Source organism: Meleagris gallopavo, chromosome 16, assembly GCF_905368555.1.
Source record: "Meleagris gallopavo chromosome 16, MGAL_WU_HG_1.1, whole genome shotgun sequence".
Lineage (NCBI taxonomy): Eukaryota > Metazoa > Chordata > Aves > Galliformes > Phasianidae > Meleagris > Meleagris gallopavo.
Window position 1 is genome coordinate 8,299,209 of NC_139419.1, and position 17,264 is coordinate 8,316,472.

Here is a 17,264-nt window from a genome sequence, read left to right on the forward strand (position 1 = left end):
TACCTTTGAACAAGTATGGATAGTTCTTCCCATCTGAGCCAAGGAAAAGCAGCTTTTTAGGTTTGGTTTTGGTAGGCAGAATTGTGATGGTGCTGCCCACACTATGAATTGTGACTGTGTCTCTGGTGGATACTTCTCCAGGGAGTGCTATTTCAGTGTTCATCATGGCAGCCAACCAAGGACTGATTTCTTCAAGCCGCAAGATATAACTGGCCCGTTTCTGTGCTCTTTGCTGCAAACTTAGCATAACCTATTCCAAGGAAATGTTTTGTTTTAGGTTGAGGTTCACCTTAAAAGCTAGCATTAAAAATTGAAAACAGACTTAATGGTCTTCCTCTTCTAGAAAGTACAGAGATTTTCTTCAATTGTTTTTCATCCTTGGCACCCTACTAATCCATTTATAGTTTAGAACGAAGCTGACAAAATCCAACAGATATCCCCTGTGAAGCAAATGCAGCCTGTCTGGTAATAAGCAACAAAGTCACAGTAAGTCAAACTCCTCAATAGGCTTGCTCCAGCATTTATAAATCTTTAGGTGTAGTCAAAGACAGCAGCCTCTAGCAACCTCCTCTTTATATACCTCCATGCCACCTTGCTCCTTGCAAAGCTGAAGGAACTCTGTGTAAAACTAAAAACTTATAACTACCAAGCTATTTAAAAAACAACAGGTTGCCTTTGGATATCCACGTGGGCAACACAAACGCTTTGTTTCCCTCAACACATAAAAAAGTAAGACAAAATCACATAATTGACTAAGTAGCTTTGAGAAAGGTTGACTGATTGAAAGTTGCAACACAGAACAGCTATCACTCAGGATAACCAGAGTATCAGCTAGTTAGCATTTGAAGCTATTAAACTTAAATTACATAGATTCAGAAAGACAGAATTTAAAAAAACAAAAGCCCTCTGCCCTTTAAGTTGATATTAAAATAATTCCTTTGGGTAGAAGTGCAGTATGGCAGACAGTCAAGACACCCGAGACAAAAGTTACTGTGCTTCAGTATGGAACATGTCTATGCTGATCACAGAGACTAGTTCAGGACACAATTTTAGAACATGAAGACAATAACAGGACACCAAAGAGTGAGACAGCCCCTAGTCTGTGCATATAATACCTCTTTAAAGGGGAGCCAGCTGCTTCCAGGCTTAGCAGGATTCAAAGGATTCTTAAGTTTCTCCAGTGCATTTTCGATTGCACCTCCATAGTTATCCTGAAACCACTTCTCATGAGGAGTTTCTGTAGGAGCTGCAGTGATGCTCCGGACATGTTCCAAAGCAAATACAATGGGCTTCATTAGAGCTGTATGCTTCTCACGCATGATTGCTATCTTTTCCTCTCTATTAAAAAAAAAAAATCTCTCTTAATACCACAAAAACAAGTAACCTTATAAGTAGAGCATTAAAACAGGCTGGAAACAAGACATCAGAAATCACAAAACCAATGCATCTCTATAATGAGGTCTTTGAGAACAATTGTATTAAAATGAAATGCTCCTCTGAATCATACTTCAAACTGAAACATTTGTACTGGGGCTTTTCACCACTGGAGATCCAGATTTCAGAAGTCCAGGGAATACAAAACACCCTAAACTCATTTCCTTTGTTACAAGAGCTCTTTATTACCACTTCACGAGAGCGTACCACACTCTCAAGAAGGAAGAGAGGACTACCCTATTCTCCCATTCTGTTTCAGACTTGACTGTGGAATTTAAGAGGTGTTTTTAAGCGTAAGCAAGCATCCAGTGAAGACTTTCCTCTTCCACAAATCCATTCACAGGAGAATCCAGATAAGAGATAAAAAACTTGTTTCTGAACACTGAAAGGCAAAAAAGCAGATTACAATGTTCTGTTTACTCCAACTATCTGTGTTTACAGTAAACTCCAGACAGGTCTCATCCTTCCACATGCTTGTCCTCATCTCAGATGGATTCTATGAAACACCATGGAAATGAAGAACTACAAGTTCTCAAACTACAACTCAATTCACACTGGGTTCTAGCACATTATTACTGAGGAAATCCCAACACAGACTCAGAGACTGACTCTGTTGCTGCCTCTCATTATATCAGAGTACTAGCTGTGGCACCAAAATACTTCTGAATAAGGCCACTAACTTACAGAGAAGCAGCTAGGATAGTACAAATTCAAGTGCAAAACGATCATTTTGATGGCATGCCTCCCCAGCAACCATCTTTAACAATTTTCACTTGATTTGACCCATAGACATACTTGCGTAGAGTGTTGTTATTTTGGACCCTTTTGACTTCATCTTCTAGTTGCTGAATCCTTCTGAGGACATACATGTGCTGCTGCAATAAAACCCCCAACCAAAGTTCATCCCACAGAACTGTAACTCTGCGCAGCTCAGCCACTAGCATCTGAACCTATATAAAATAAAGATTACATTACTTTTTAGAAGTACTAGTATTGAGACTTATATTTGTATACAAATAGCTTGACAAAGATGACAGCCTAACAAAGTTGTACCAAACTTTCAGCAGCCCTACAAACAAGATAAGTGTTTTGTAGTACAACGCACATTTGAATTACTTACCTGCAATACCATTGTTGGATTTGCAGTTGAGAGTTTCTCCACAATTTTGCTGTAACAATCTTGCATCATTGCTTGATCTTCATTTAATCCAACTTTTGTATCATCTTTAGTACTTTCTTGAGAAGCTGGTGGACTCCCACCATCACATTCACCACCCAACAGCTCTTCTCCTTGAATATTACCTAGCAAAGTAGGGATAGCAGAAGGAAGCTTGTTCCCTAAATTTGAGAAAAGGAAAGTAAAAACAAAGGATATTGAAATATTATTTATGTTGTCCTGGCCTTCAAAGTTGTGTCACTCAATACCTCATTTAGAGTTAGAACCCCATGTAACATATACTTGGCCAATAATTAATGACAAAATTCAGAACTGATGTGCAAAACTGGTAAATCAAAGTACCCACGAGATCCCCAAAGTCCTTCACACAGAATGTTACTGTTACTGAAAAAAAAAATAATATCACTTTACCCAGTATATAAAGTATGTTAGATAAAAAGCATTTGAACGTTTGATATTTTTCTTTCATACCTGAGGTTTGGGATTCACTGCTGAGTGAAATAGTACCCACTATTGCAGGATACAGTATGAGATGAGGAGAATCTTGAGCCACTCGACACAGTAAGTTACAAATACTCTGACGAACATACACTTCCGGATGATTGAGGCGAGAGAAGAGCTGAGGAATAATACCTATAACAACAGGTCAAGAGGATATGCTGTATCCTTTTCAAATACATTAAACAATGCATATTTTTAAAGCATGCTACTTATGCATTGCGAGAATGTAAATGATCCTGAGGTCCCTTTCAACCCTTCCAATTCTACAATTCTGTGAAAAGTCTAGGCTCCCAGCAAAAACGCCGTTTTGTTTTGAATAATTGCCTTTCACGGCATGAGCAACTGAATTGCTTATTTAGTCAGACAATTCAAATGCAGACCACATCAGATGACGTTGTTCAATCAAGCACTAGAAAATGAATTCCACTGTTACATAATTTTTAAAAAATAGGAGAGATGCAACAGTTCCTGAAGTCAGTAAACTGGACATTTCAAACAAACTTTGGCAGCAGTTGGCTTTCTCCTCCTCTGCTGCCTTCCACGCTCCATATCTTTCCAGCAGAATGTCCCTGATTAAACTGAACCAGTAGTCTGGTGACAGACAACTGCTACTGCTTCAACCACATACATTTCTCTGAAACATATTTCAAACTGTGGCTAGAGGGGAAACACACACACACACACACAATCTTCTTTTAAGAGGCTAAAATAATGCAACTCTCCACAAAACACATTTTCTTTCTTCTTTCAGTGTCTCAATACAGGAGAATCTGTACTCTAAGATCAGAATGCTTATCAGAAAGTAGAACAACTTTCATGAAATTATTCAGTGGAGAACTTTCCTTCATTCCACTGTGTTATTTTTTTCCCCGCCAAGAACACAATGAATATCCTTCTGTTTACATTTATGAAGACATGTCAAAATCAATTTTAAGAGCTAGGTAACGTATACCTACCTCTCCAAGGAGCAGTGGGTGTAGTTTCTAGCCCATGTTCTAGATACTGTCTAAGCTCTCCAGCATGTTTTACAAGCAGTCTTAACAGTCTTAGGGTTGCCATCACAATAACATCATCAGTGCTTTGCTCAGAAGTATTTCTTAAATGCAGCCTTGGATCATCTTCGTCAAGTGGAACCTTAGAAGAAAGAAATACTCCTCTAAATTAAGTATATAGTTCATCTCATCATTTAGAAACTTTTATAACTCAACTTTCCTATCAGCACAACACTAACCTGACCAGCATTGAGTTTGAGAAAAGTGAAATATGCACTGCAGGAGAGTTTATAGAGACTGAAGATTCTGTCTACAACTTTCCTCCATACTTTAATTAAACCTTCTGTTGCATTTTCATCAAGATCTGAAAGCCAGGGACAAGTTGTTAATAATTGACGCCATATAACATCCACCATATCATCTTCTTCATTGTCTTCATTTTCAGTGATTTGCAGAGTCATATCTTCATCCTAAGTACAAATAAAGAGATAAAAGATTTGACCAAGCCTTTTCTACAAGGATCTGTTAGTTGCTAATCCATCCCAACTGCACTGCATAACTATACTACCACAGTCCATGTACCACTTAACTAACAGCTGGTTTCTTAAGAGAACTTGTATATTGTTTGAATTTTAACTACAAAACACTTACAGAAGTTAATATGAATCACAAGTAGGGGACAGAAAATATGCCACAAAGCTGAGCATATTTTAAGCAGGAAAATTCCCACTTACTTGAATCCCAGCTGGACGACACACTGCTTGCCCAAGGATCCCATAAATCTTCTCTTTGTCTTCCTCTGTAACGTTGTCTGGAAGCAAGCTCTGAACCTCAGATTTTTCTCGGGGCAGCAGACGAACACCTTCTCCCTGACTGTAACATTTAATAAGTTATACTCTTATTTGAGGAGTCCATTAACACTGTGTATATAGAACCTGAAAGATAAATCTTCATCCTTGATCACATACAGAGACTCACTTTTTAGAAAGGTCAAAACAGTCATAGTTCCCTGCTCACATCTGACTTTTGACTATAAAGAAGAGTTATAATCAATACAATGCTAGAACTCATCTTAAAAAATATGTATTAATTATGCTGTAATTATGCTTCAAGTGTTAGGATGAATTTACCTGGCATTATCAACTACTTTCCGGCCCCATCTATAAGCCCAACTAGCCAGGGCTGCCCAAGACTTGGCCACTTCAGGTGCCTGTACTGAAGACAAGTGATACAGCTGTCCCAAGATAAAGTCAGGTTCTCCAACTCCGATATTTACTGTAACAGAAGAAATGGAGCAACATACAACATAATAGATACTTCTGACTACCTCAACATATAAAATAACAGAAAATTATTATAAGTACATTTTTTTTGGTTAAGTTAGTACCCATATGTAAAATTTTCCAGAGAATTCTTTTTCAGCTTTGACACTAACTGTAAAACAGTTTTTCATTTGCTAACAACCACTGTTCTGTACTCTACAACTGCTTTCTCTGTCACAGAAGGATGAAACTGAAGCAAGAGGCTCGTGATCTCTAAAAACAGGAAAATACTATGCTTCAGAAAGCAGACTTCTATGAAATAACCAAGCTACGTAAGTGTATTTCGACTTGAGTATTTCTCTTCTTCAAAGTTAAAAAAAAGCCCTTAACATCCAATAATAGTTATATCAATTCTGAAGTATATGCAAAATCCATATTTAAACAAGGAATTATCTTGACATTTGAAGAAAGATCTGCAGAAAATTGAGTGTATTTAGTGGCAACAACAACATTTTCAAATTAAACATAGATGGAAGTTCATGAGAAAACCTAAGGTGACCACAACTCATATTTCCAAGGCCTTAAAAATATAACTGCTTTAACGCTCAACCTAAAATACTCTGTTCACACTTAAAAAAAATTCAAGAGCTGAAAGCAGACAGAAGGATGACAAGATTTTATATCCTCTTCATAAAAAATACATACATTACAGTTTCATGTTCAGGCAAGAAATGAAGTGACAAAAATACCAGGAAAGAAACATGAAATGTGAAATATCAAGGGTTGTTCGTTTGTTGTTGTTTTTTTTTTGTTTTTTTAATTGTGCATACATACCTGTTATACAAAAAGACACTGTTTATATGTACTTACATATGTAAGTGATAGAGTATTTGTTCTTTATAACTAGCACTATCCCTCAGTGGAACCACCAATAATTAACAAAATAAAATTAAGTGGGAAAACAACTCTACCTGTAGATTCACTTTCAATCCTGGGATATTCCTCTTCCAATGTATTAACAGCTGGGAGATCAATCAAAGTATATATGTTTTTAGACAAGGTAGACAGACCAGTGTGATTCTGCTGCTGACGAGCTCTATATACTTGTTTTAACTGTCCTGAAATCTCTTTCCATTCTGCTTGAATCCATTTAGCCAGTGTAAGAATAGATTTAGCAACTGCGTATTCAGCCTTGGCAGATTTGCAAAACGATATGGCACAAGAACTCAGCATTTCCATGGCATGTGTTGACTGACCTGCACATTATGAAAAGCACATTTTTAGTGGTGTTAACTTCATTCAAAACACTTCTTCTGAAATTCAGTATTTTCAGATAAGGCTCATAACAATGTATCTTATAAAGAAAACTCAGATTGAGACAACAGTTAATAGGATGAAAGCAATTACTAATGATGCTGTTCCATTAAGATTTACTCAGAGGATTTAGCCTGGTCATGAGGACAAGGAGCTCAAGAATCTACAATTTCTGCTAGTGATACTCACCTGCTGTGTATAACAGCTTTGTTTTCTCAATATCAAGTTCAGGACCCCACTTTTCATCTATCTGACCTGGTGCAGACAGTTTTTTAAAGTGCTGAACTAAGTCCTGTGCAGTGGTGGTTTTTCCTAGCTGAACTTCACTGCACTGGGCAAGCAACCGTGTAGCCAGGGCAATATTTCCTCGCTTTCGTGCAAATTTTGCTGCTGTTAAGCCCAGCTCCATTAGATGACTCTTAATTGGGACTGTTGGTTCTGAAGAAGAAAGCAAGACATACTAAGCACAGTTAAAAAAAAAAAAAAAGTAATTTTATCCAGGGTATAATTTCTCTCCAATACAGGAGTATTTTGTATACTGCCATTAGTAAAGAACTTGGTCAACCCTTTTGTATTTCCTAAAAATTCCTTAAGACATTTCAGTGACTTAATTATTTTTAATCTAGAAATGCACTTTCGTGGTTTTCATGACCATTTTTAAGTACTGAAGCATTCAAAAATGAAATAAAGTACAATGAGATGAGCAAGTGAAGTGCGATTAGAACTCTCCTTTTTCTTAAGAACAGTCTGCATTACAGTGGAATTGAAACACTTAGATATGGGAAAATATCTAAAAAACAAAACCTTGGATTTAAAAACTAATCTTAGGAATACAAGATGCAGCTCCCACTTTTAATGAAAATTTAGTTTAAATTCTGTATTTAACAATTTTTAGCACTAAAATAAGAGCTTATATACCTTTAAGTTTTTCCATCAGTTGATTCTGGTACACTGTGTATCTCAGTGCATGCATCCACGGCCTCACATCATGCTGTTTACATGACCTCAAAGCATCATTGAAGAGAGGTATAAGACAGTCCTGAAAGAGGCATGAAGGTTGTACAGCTGTCAAGAGAGCTTAATAAAGAAGTGTTTTCATTTATTAAAAGCAAAGACTACTTTACTGAAAAGCAAGCATTCTTAGTATTAGTAGTCAAACTGTATGACTAAAAAGCAAATATGTATTATGTAGACCTATGAAGACATCCTTGATTTTGAGAGGACAACCATAAGAACAAGCTCACCAACAAGCACTAACATTCCTAGTCACATTATTTAAAAAAACAGGTCACCTGTGCTCACTAAAGTTTGACACTGTTTTTAATTGTGTTGTGGTGTTTTTTTTTTTTGTTTTTTTTTTAATACTTGAAAGTTACTGTCATGGTGTTATTGCAGTTTTATTGTAAATTGCTTTTCAAAGATATGTTGAAAGAACTGGTGTACTTAGAACTATAGAAATCCATCTGAAATGTAAATTTAAAATAAAACATGGTCAAAGAACTTTAGAAAACTAGAAGAGCCTTTTTACAGTGTGATTAACATGGTTCAAAGAAAACAGTCTCAAACTGCCATGGACATTTAGACCAGATACCAGGAGGAGTTTCTTCTTGGAGGGGATGGTCAAGCACTGGACTGGGCTGCCAAGGAAGCAGTGGAGTTCCCATCCCTAGATATAGCTCAGATGCGTTGATGTGGCATTAACTGATACGATTTAGTGATGCAGTAGTTGCAAGTCCAGTTGACATCTTGACTTGATTATCTTGAAGGTCTTCTCCAAACTCAATGATTCTTTAGTTCTACCTCCTATATTCAATACTTCATAACATGGCTACAGAATTAGAAAACTGTAGAATGTAAATTTGATTGAAACAAACAGCCATACCTCTGATGTCAGCCTGTTGGATACAGTGTTTTCTAAAGCAGAAGAACAATACAACTGAAGAGTGCTCAACACTGGTAAAGACTGAGACACAGTGAGCGTGGAAAGTCTTAAAGGTCCAATAGCTATTCGTGATGTTTGTTTTAAGTATTTTATAACATTTCTGAAATAAAAGTTAAATTATTTTCATTAGCAGGACTATTTATTAGAAAACAGTATCAAAAATACTGAAGAAGAAAGCAACTCCTACATCGGCATATTGATGATCAAGAAATCATTCAAAAACATAATAAGTCACATGTTGACTCAACTAACAGCCTTTTAAAGTTAAACACCAATTCATGTCCCCCGAGTAAGCTTATACCTCCTAACAGAGTAAGCTAGGAGTCAACAGTACTATAAATGCTGAAGTACAGATTATGCAGTTCACAAAGTTTCATTTGAAAAACTAGAACAGCTTGTCACAGTGAGTTACACTCATTCATAACATGCTGTGACTTACTCAGATATTGACTGCCACTTTTGCTCCTGTTCCATGTGGTTTACAGCTGTTGCCAGACACACTGAACTTCTCAGAAGTTGTACTTCAACTGCTTTTTGAAGTTCCCTTGGGTCAGGACTTAGCATATTAGGAAGGAGCTTTTTCATGTCTACAAAGAGAAAAAAAAAAAATTGAAACTAAGTAGGATTTCCAAATACCACACGTTAAGAACAAGTTTTTGAAAGCAATGGTCTTAGGTCACACTAACTCCACAAAAGACTTTTTAAATATTACAGGTTATTTTTTTTAATTCTCATTGCAAATCATTTTGAAGCTAAATTCATAAAAGTTACATGGCAGTCCGAACATGGCAAACTGCATTCAGAAGTTACAGTTTGTCACACAGATAAATGGAAAAATATCTACTTCTATAATTCAACTAATGTCATTTTTTATTTGAACATACCTATTTTTTCTTTGGATCCCCCTGCAAGTAGGTTGATATTTTCTCCTGGTAATAATTCCAGTTGTTCAGTGCATTCGGTAAGTTCACCGGACTCAAAGCTGCTCAGAGATCTGCAATTCAATTTTTACAGGTTTATTTTCACATTTCCTGCTCCATTCCAGAAACTAAATCTCTCTCATTCAAACAGGAAAAAAACACTATCAAAACCCCCAGGTTTTAATAAAGCATTTATAAATGAGAATATATTATTTCCAGCTGCAAAGCTTTTGTATTAACAGATCATGAATAATACTTTTCTAACCATTTCTTCCTGATCATGGAAAGTCTGACTATGCAAGAATTTAAAAACAAAAACAACTTTTTTCTTTATGCATAGAAAGTAAGCTTTGGGATGGAACTTCAAGTAATTCTTCAAGTCAAGTAATACTTCAAGTCAAGTAATTTCAGGATTTTGCTAAGCTTAACTGCAATAGAACAGGAATGGAAAGTAATCAAAAGCTGACAAATTAAATGAAAGGACCTTTAAAGCTTGAAGGTCTACTTCAACATCACCAATATTTTTCAGGAACCAGACAATCAAGGCTTAAGAAACACAAAAGCTAGAATTCAAAACTCTATTAAAAACAAAAACATTTATGCCACTAAATCCACCTCATTAATATATTAATATACTTTTTACATTAGAGTACGTTTCAAAAACTGTACCACAACAGGCATTTTAAGAAGTTGACCATGTGAAAGGATTCACCTTCTACCAGCAGAACCGGATTAAGTTTGCTAACTTCTGCTTTCAATTAAAAGACTTTCTTCCTGAACATTTAAAAACCTCGACAGTCAGAAAGCCACAGCAGCTACCCACAATGTTAATTATGATATTTACAGGCCATATAGATAAGTATGTTTTCCTCCCCTAAGGAGGAGACTTATCAAGACTTGTCACACCTTTATTTCAATGACATTATTACTAAAATCCACAAGAACTTCAACAATCTAAGACACTTCTGAATAGATGAATGAAATTCTTACTTTATGTAGTTAAAATCCGCTTTCAGATTGATTGAGGTATTACTCGTGCTTTTCTTCAAGTCATGGACCATATTTTGCCATTCCTGAACAGCAGACCAATCAGCAATTGAAATGTAACATTCACACGCCTTGTTACCCAAGTAATTTATAACCTCAGGTGAAGAGTCACTTGGCTTAGTCAGAACGGTTTTTCTAGTTTCTCCTGTGTAACAACAACAAAAAATAGCATGTACGTCTAAATATACTTATGTGCTTTGAAATAATAACTATATTGCTCAGATGTAACACATCTTTACTCAAGAAACATTCTTTTCAACTGTTACATAATAGTTAAGGAAGTACAGAGTGGAGGAAGAATGCTTGGTTTGTTTTCCCCTGGCTGGGTCTTTTATTTTTTTATTAATATATAGGATCTTTTCAATGGAGGTTTTGAAACTTCTTTATAGACATGGACTGAAGTTTTCCAAAATAGGAAAACAGGACTAAATTAGGAACAAAGAATCTCTCTTATCAAAGATGAGACAGAAAAATGAAGCAAAGTCTCAGCTCAGAAAACCTTTAATCAGTTGTGCAGCTATAATACATTTATGTAGTAAACACTACGTCTTAAGTTATGATGATATAAATAATTTAGGATTAACCTACTAAAATACAAAATATTTTACCTATTAATCTCATTCAGCTAGACATCAATACTGCAAACTGTCATATGTATATGTGATGTTAATTTCAATGGCATTAAGTGATTCAATTTAACTGCAGGCAGAAAGAGGTCAATTAATTTTGAATCAGATGCTATAATTACAAACAAACATTCTAATTTCATACGCACACTTTCCAGAAGAAACCAACAAGTACTGACCATTCAAGGAGTGCTTTGGGCTGGCGTTATTCACACTGTTGGAATTGGCCAACTTCAGAACGGTTTTGTCAAAGCCTGATATACAGCAATCTACTCCTGTCATGGCACACAGGTGCTCCTGGTACTCTGCAGTTGCTTTTTCAAACCTTAAATAGTTTAATATTTTTGTCAGCATTTTACAGAATCAGTTTTCTTTTTGGTAAAGTGGTGTACTTGCAACAAACACTTCTTTACAACAATCCAAATATTCATTTCTTATCTTCAGCAATAGAAAGATTGATTAACATCAAAATAAGTCTGTGAGTTGAATTTCTAGATTCTAGCATTGTATTAAAGCTTTTCCATTTAGATTTAATCCAACTTCAAACCAATTCCAGGCTGAAGGAGATGCAAGACTTAAATTTGACTGTCATGCTGTCACACCCAAATGCAAGTAAATGAGTTAAATATTTAATTGAGAATTGTAAAACTGGGTCTAGAACAAACAATTCACATACTAAGTTTGACATTTCTGAGCAAATCCTCAGGTATTGTTACAATCCTGCATTCTATTTTAAAGAATCTTGCAAAAATGGGAAAATAGTTATAAATATTAAAATCTTGGGTGTTTTTTTTTTTTTTTAAATCTTTTGCTGACAAACTAATTAATCAAAAAATGCCCATTTTTCATTTCATACAGAAGACAGTACATACTGCTTTAAGGAGACAGCATCACTACAATTCAGGCACATGCTATGTTGAACACCAACCAACCAAATAGTAACTGTAGCCAAAGATTCTACTTTAACAGATATAAAAGCCATTTTTTCTAAAACTAAACTGAAAAATAAATGTGCAAAGCATCTTCCTTGGATTACTTCTCTTGGCAAACCATGACCAGTACTCAGATCTTGTCACTGGCCAGAACGTAAAATAAAAGACATTTGTAGCAATATTTGGCAACAGAAACTGAAACAATATTGTTAAGTGGAAGAAACTAAGTAAAAAGGAACACCATTTATATTAAAATCCTGATAACATAGATAAACTAAAATTAAAATATTTAAAAATGCTTGATATATTAAATAGTAGGAATATGAATAGGAAGAAACAAAGTCCAAATTTGTAACATTCAATTATCTGGAAAAAAAAACCAAAAAACTTACCGCCCTTCTGCCTGCTGAGCTACAGAGTTGATCCAGGTAAGACTCTTCCCAACTACAGCAGAAGACCAGACAGCTATACCCTGAATAGCCTCAGGGCAGTGAAGTTCACATAAAGCTTCCACCAGCATCATAATTGTCACTTCCAATTCATTTCCCTAAAACCAAACCAAAACCTTTATTTAACAAATCTCAATTGAAGTAAGAGTTGCATGCATCGTTAAATGCTTGTATAGAGTAAAGCAGTACTTCATTATATGCCTACACGAGTGTAGTACTCTGTTCATCTGTCCATTAACACTGCCTTTGGAAAAGCAGTGGTACTCAAGAAAGCATTCATGCCACAAATTCCCAGCTTGAATGTTAATAGCTTGTAGTCACTACACATAGTGGTCTACAGTTACATAAAAATAAACCTAAGAATTCATAAAGAAGCAGGAGTAAGAAACACCTAGCAAATCTCTTTAGTTAAAAGGTTTCAGCAAACCAAATTACTGACATTCTTTAAGCAACTGTTTGATTCTCTCATCACACCCTTATGTTTATCTGCCAGTTACTTCGTGCAGGATAAAAATCCCTCGCGATACGCCCCTCCTGCTCACAGTGACAAGGCAGACACTGCCACAAACCTCAGGCTAATAGAACAGAACGGCAGGTTTCTTAAGGTTTAAGCAGTGCCTTTTGCTTAAACAAAAGCTGCTCAATTCAAATAGCATTCACTTATATACATTATTTGGCCAAATGTGGAAGTACACTGTAATCTCCAATCCACAGCATCACCTAACCACAAAAATCCGTCAATAGAGAAGTATAAACCTCAAGACTCACTTTTCATGTAAAAGCTACTCTTCTAAAACACTTGGTTTAACAACCACTGATTACATTAGCTTAGATTTTAAGACGTAGTAGGGATATTCTTTACAACAGTCAACAAAATTTTAAAAGAGAATACCTGAGATAAACTGTTATTAGTTTTCATTTCTGTGAGTAAATCAAAACCATGTCTGACTGTCACAGCAGGCTGGCCTGCCAGCAGTCCAACTCTCATGATGGAAAGTCTAATCCTTGTCAGCCAATCTTGGCACGTCTGGCGATTAGTATAAAAGAATGTCCTGATAACCTTTTAAGACAGAAAAAGATAACAATTTTACCATCCCCGTCCTTTATACAAATAAAATAATTGCATTCAGTGCTTAATATGAGAAACAATTAAAGTCATGACAGGTTTCTTCTCTGAGGCTGAATTTTCAACTGAGAGGTAAAGAAACATGTTAAAAATCTGCATTTTGAATGTTGTGAATACAAGTACCCAGAAATCATGTACAGCATGCAGCTGATCTGGCACACTAGTAAGCTGAAAATGTTAATTCACTTCAAGGTTAAATTACATATTACTGTAATAACAAAGTCTGGTAATTAACTTATTTCAACAATGAAGGATATTTTGCAGCTAAAACTACAGAAAACTGCATCTTAAATATTTAATTCTTCAAAAGGCAATCTGAGACCTCAAATAATCACAACAGCAGAGGACTGCTCACAACATATAGACAAGCAACAGCTACAAAAATCTGGTACTCAGATTTGCTTACTGCTCTACCACTATGCATGCTGATGCTCCAAAAAAATAAGCTCCCCCTCCCCATCTTCTAAGAAAAAACTACATCGTAGCCAGACAACCTGACATTCTCAAACTTTGCTTTAGAAGCTATTCTTTTCACGTTTCATTAGAGTACGTGCTTAAATGCTGTATAATCCAAAAGGTTACAGATTTAAGACCCACACAGTCCTGTTTTCTTCAAGTCAACAGATGGTTTCTAGTAACAGACACAAACCTTGGGTGGAGAGGTGAGGGCATTGGCACATCCTTCATAAGCATTGTACATCAGTTTTTCTAAGTTCTCCAGATACTGTAGAAGGAGAACAAGCCTAAGTTGATTGCTGCTGTGTCCTTCATCATTGTCTGCAGTAGTCCACTGGCTAACATCTTGATCAGGGTTTAGCGTATGCGCTGCAAGACTCCTAATAATACCTACGTATGCCACCAAAACATGGAAGAAAAAAAAACATTCACCAGAATGCTTTAAATCAACATGCCAAGAGACAACAATGCTAAAACAAAATCTCTCAAAAATCATAATTATGCAACTGCTATTCTGCTTTTCTTGGCGTCTTAGATGTTAAAATCTATTAACATCTATTATCACTGAAAAATAAAACCATTATGTGTTTCTTGCCTTGGACATGAATTTCTTATCCACACAAACTTATAAAAAATCCTATGAAAAAAGAATCTTTACGTTACCTTCAATTGTTTGAAATGTATCTTGGGCTCTACCCAGGGGAGTTCTCAGCTTAGAAAGAACAGTAAACTGAGCTGCTTCCCATACGGCCCATTGCCAGAGAACAGCATCAGTCTTCAACAGATTACGAGGGATGGTTGGTTTATCTCGTTTATCCAGCCTTTGACAGCTATAGAACAACCTTTCCAGCCAATTATCTTTCCTGAAAGAAAACATCAGTACATAACACAAGTTCATACAGTAACGAGATTATAATGCTCACATGCCAGCTACTTATTTCTCTCAATCAAATCTCTCATGAGATTATTTTCAGCAGCTACATGCATGATGTAAATACGTGTATTTGAGGATACTTATAAACACTTGAAAGGAACCATAAGAAAAAAGACTGAAGGTAAAAACAATGTAAGAAAATAGTTACAAGTTTTAAACTAGACAGAGTTTGAAATTCTTCACTATCTATTCAGCATCAATTAATTTCAGTTTTAAAAAGAAGTTCTTACCCAGTTCGATGAGTGCTTCCATACAAAATAAAACTAATGACATCAGAGAAATCCTGTGGGTGGAATGTATTACTTGGAGCTTTGCTCATATGACTTCTTATAGCCAAAGAAATTTCTTGTATTTCTGTGTGGGTACGGTTACTGCAGGAACAGTGGGAGAAAAAAGTCACGTAATTGAATAAATCAGGAAGAATATATAAATATATTTATACACATACAATGAGAGGAAATTAACATACTCTTTGGAAATAAGACAACACACTTTAACAGTTTAATTCTTTATAATAAGAGTAGGATAAAATACTGCTGAAGCTCTGGATAACACGGACCTTAGAAGTAGTCATAATTTGTTTCAAGAAGTGCTGCATAGCTTATGAAGTTTATTCATACTTATACTAGTTTACGAGCAGTGATTTTAAATCACACAGTAGAAGAGAGAAAAAAAATGTGGTAACATCCATTAAGCATTATTTTTCATTTCACAGAAAGTATTTTAAGAAAGAAAGAAAACTGCTCTCTACATGGAGTTAATCTGAAGAACTTACCTCAACACCACATCTAAGGGAATTGACTTCAGAAGTTTTCCAAAAGTCTGCCTTACACGAGCACCACTATGAACTAGTTGAACACGACACACATCAACACATCTGCAACAAAAAGTGGGTGGAAAAAAAAGTCTTAACATTTCCATAAACAGCATAATTCAAATAACATATATAATGCGTGCAAGTACCTTTGTAAAAGGTCATCTGGTAGGGAGGAGGACAGGGCATGGAGGCTGCTACATGCTTGAAGACAAATATTCACATCTTCCAGAAGGGCTAAATTAAGGAATTGAAAAAGTTACTGTTGCTAGAAACAGATAACTGACATATTACTCTAGTTGCTGCAGACCATCTACATATTTTTACAGAACAGCTATTATACAAAGGCTTTATGCCTTATTTCTGTTTTTATTTAGTTGGGTAGTTTTACCGTGTCAGATAAAGACTTTGTAATAGGGAGTCACTTGCCTCGCTTGTCATTTGTGTGGCCTTTTCTGACCTCTGTTCAGCTAATTATGGTATGGCCTCCATTCATTGGCATATGCTATTTATTTCCAGTAAGAAGATATTAAAGTTAGCAACTCCTGATCTTGGAAACATAGTTCTCTTGCTAGTACTAAGCTACCAGAAGCACTTGTTCCCATAACTCAATTTCCAGATTATTCTAAAGTCCAGAACAATATATCATGTTATGGAATTGTTCTGCTGCTTCTTAGTCAAATAATACACATACACATCATACTTGTAGAATTAGGACATTGCTGCTGTTTTATGTAGATTACCATCACATCCATGAAGTATTATTTTAAGAAAATGACTGTTTGCTTAAGTCATGACAAGGGATGTGTTGGTGAAAAAAGGACAGGGTGCAAGTTTTCATGTAATAAAGACTAGAAGCACTTCTAAAAGTAGAACAATCACAGTTACAGTTAACCATGATATGTAAAAGGAACTTCTGTATGTAATTATGGCATATAAGAGACAGTCAATGAATAAAATCTTACTGTTTGCTAAAAGTCCTTTGCAAAACTTATGGAAAGATGGGAGAGAAAATAAGGGTGCATATGTCTCTGATTTTTTCATCAGAACAGCCACTTCCAAAGCCCATGTCATAAGCAGTTTCCTTCAAAAAAGAAAACCAAAACTATTAGTTACTCCATACCATCACAAAAATACATTTCAGTACAACTTAAATTACTTCATGTTACAGATCAACATCATACCACAGTTCTCCTCTTTTATTTAAAAGGTTTTGTAACATTAAGATCATCCTTAGATTTCACAACATCTTGGTAGGGTACTTTCAATTAGCAAAATCCTTTTTTCAGTGAAGTTTGGCAGCTCTGATTTTAATGTATAGATCTTATGATGGTTTCA

The 17,264-nt window shown here is 35.6% G+C and overlaps 1 protein-coding gene across 2 annotated transcripts in view; it reads right to left on the reverse strand.

Moving 5' to 3' along the window:
- Positions 1 to 17,264, reverse strand: part of SMG1 (SMG1 nonsense mediated mRNA decay associated PI3K related kinase) — a 62,149-nt gene that overhangs the window by 18,491 nt on the left and 26,394 nt on the right. For both annotated transcript variants that reach the window (XM_085237303.1, XM_085237302.1), the window contains 25 exons: positions 16,892 to 17,010; positions 16,076 to 16,163; positions 15,888 to 15,989; positions 15,343 to 15,483; positions 14,842 to 15,041; positions 14,372 to 14,568; positions 13,489 to 13,656; positions 12,540 to 12,694; positions 11,395 to 11,540; positions 10,533 to 10,734; positions 9,507 to 9,616; positions 9,062 to 9,209; positions 8,563 to 8,722; positions 7,599 to 7,719; positions 6,870 to 7,118; positions 6,338 to 6,622; positions 5,235 to 5,379; positions 4,839 to 4,977; positions 4,344 to 4,574; positions 4,069 to 4,246; positions 3,083 to 3,244; positions 2,555 to 2,772; positions 2,230 to 2,384; positions 1,116 to 1,338; positions 4 to 250 (listed from right to left, as the gene is read on the reverse strand). In XM_085237303.1, coding sequence (XP_085093429.1) covers positions 4 to 250; positions 1,116 to 1,338; positions 2,230 to 2,384; positions 2,555 to 2,772; positions 3,083 to 3,244; positions 4,069 to 4,246; positions 4,344 to 4,574; positions 4,839 to 4,977; positions 5,235 to 5,379; positions 6,338 to 6,622; positions 6,870 to 7,118; positions 7,599 to 7,719; positions 8,563 to 8,722; positions 9,062 to 9,209; positions 9,507 to 9,616; positions 10,533 to 10,734; positions 11,395 to 11,540; positions 12,540 to 12,694; positions 13,489 to 13,656; positions 14,372 to 14,568; positions 14,842 to 15,041; positions 15,343 to 15,483; positions 15,888 to 15,989; positions 16,076 to 16,163; positions 16,892 to 17,010 — 4,289 coding nt within the window. The remainder of the gene's footprint in view (positions 1 to 3; positions 251 to 1,115; positions 1,339 to 2,229; positions 2,385 to 2,554; positions 2,773 to 3,082; positions 3,245 to 4,068; positions 4,247 to 4,343; positions 4,575 to 4,838; positions 4,978 to 5,234; positions 5,380 to 6,337; positions 6,623 to 6,869; positions 7,119 to 7,598; positions 7,720 to 8,562; positions 8,723 to 9,061; positions 9,210 to 9,506; positions 9,617 to 10,532; positions 10,735 to 11,394; positions 11,541 to 12,539; positions 12,695 to 13,488; positions 13,657 to 14,371; positions 14,569 to 14,841; positions 15,042 to 15,342; positions 15,484 to 15,887; positions 15,990 to 16,075; positions 16,164 to 16,891; positions 17,011 to 17,264) is intronic.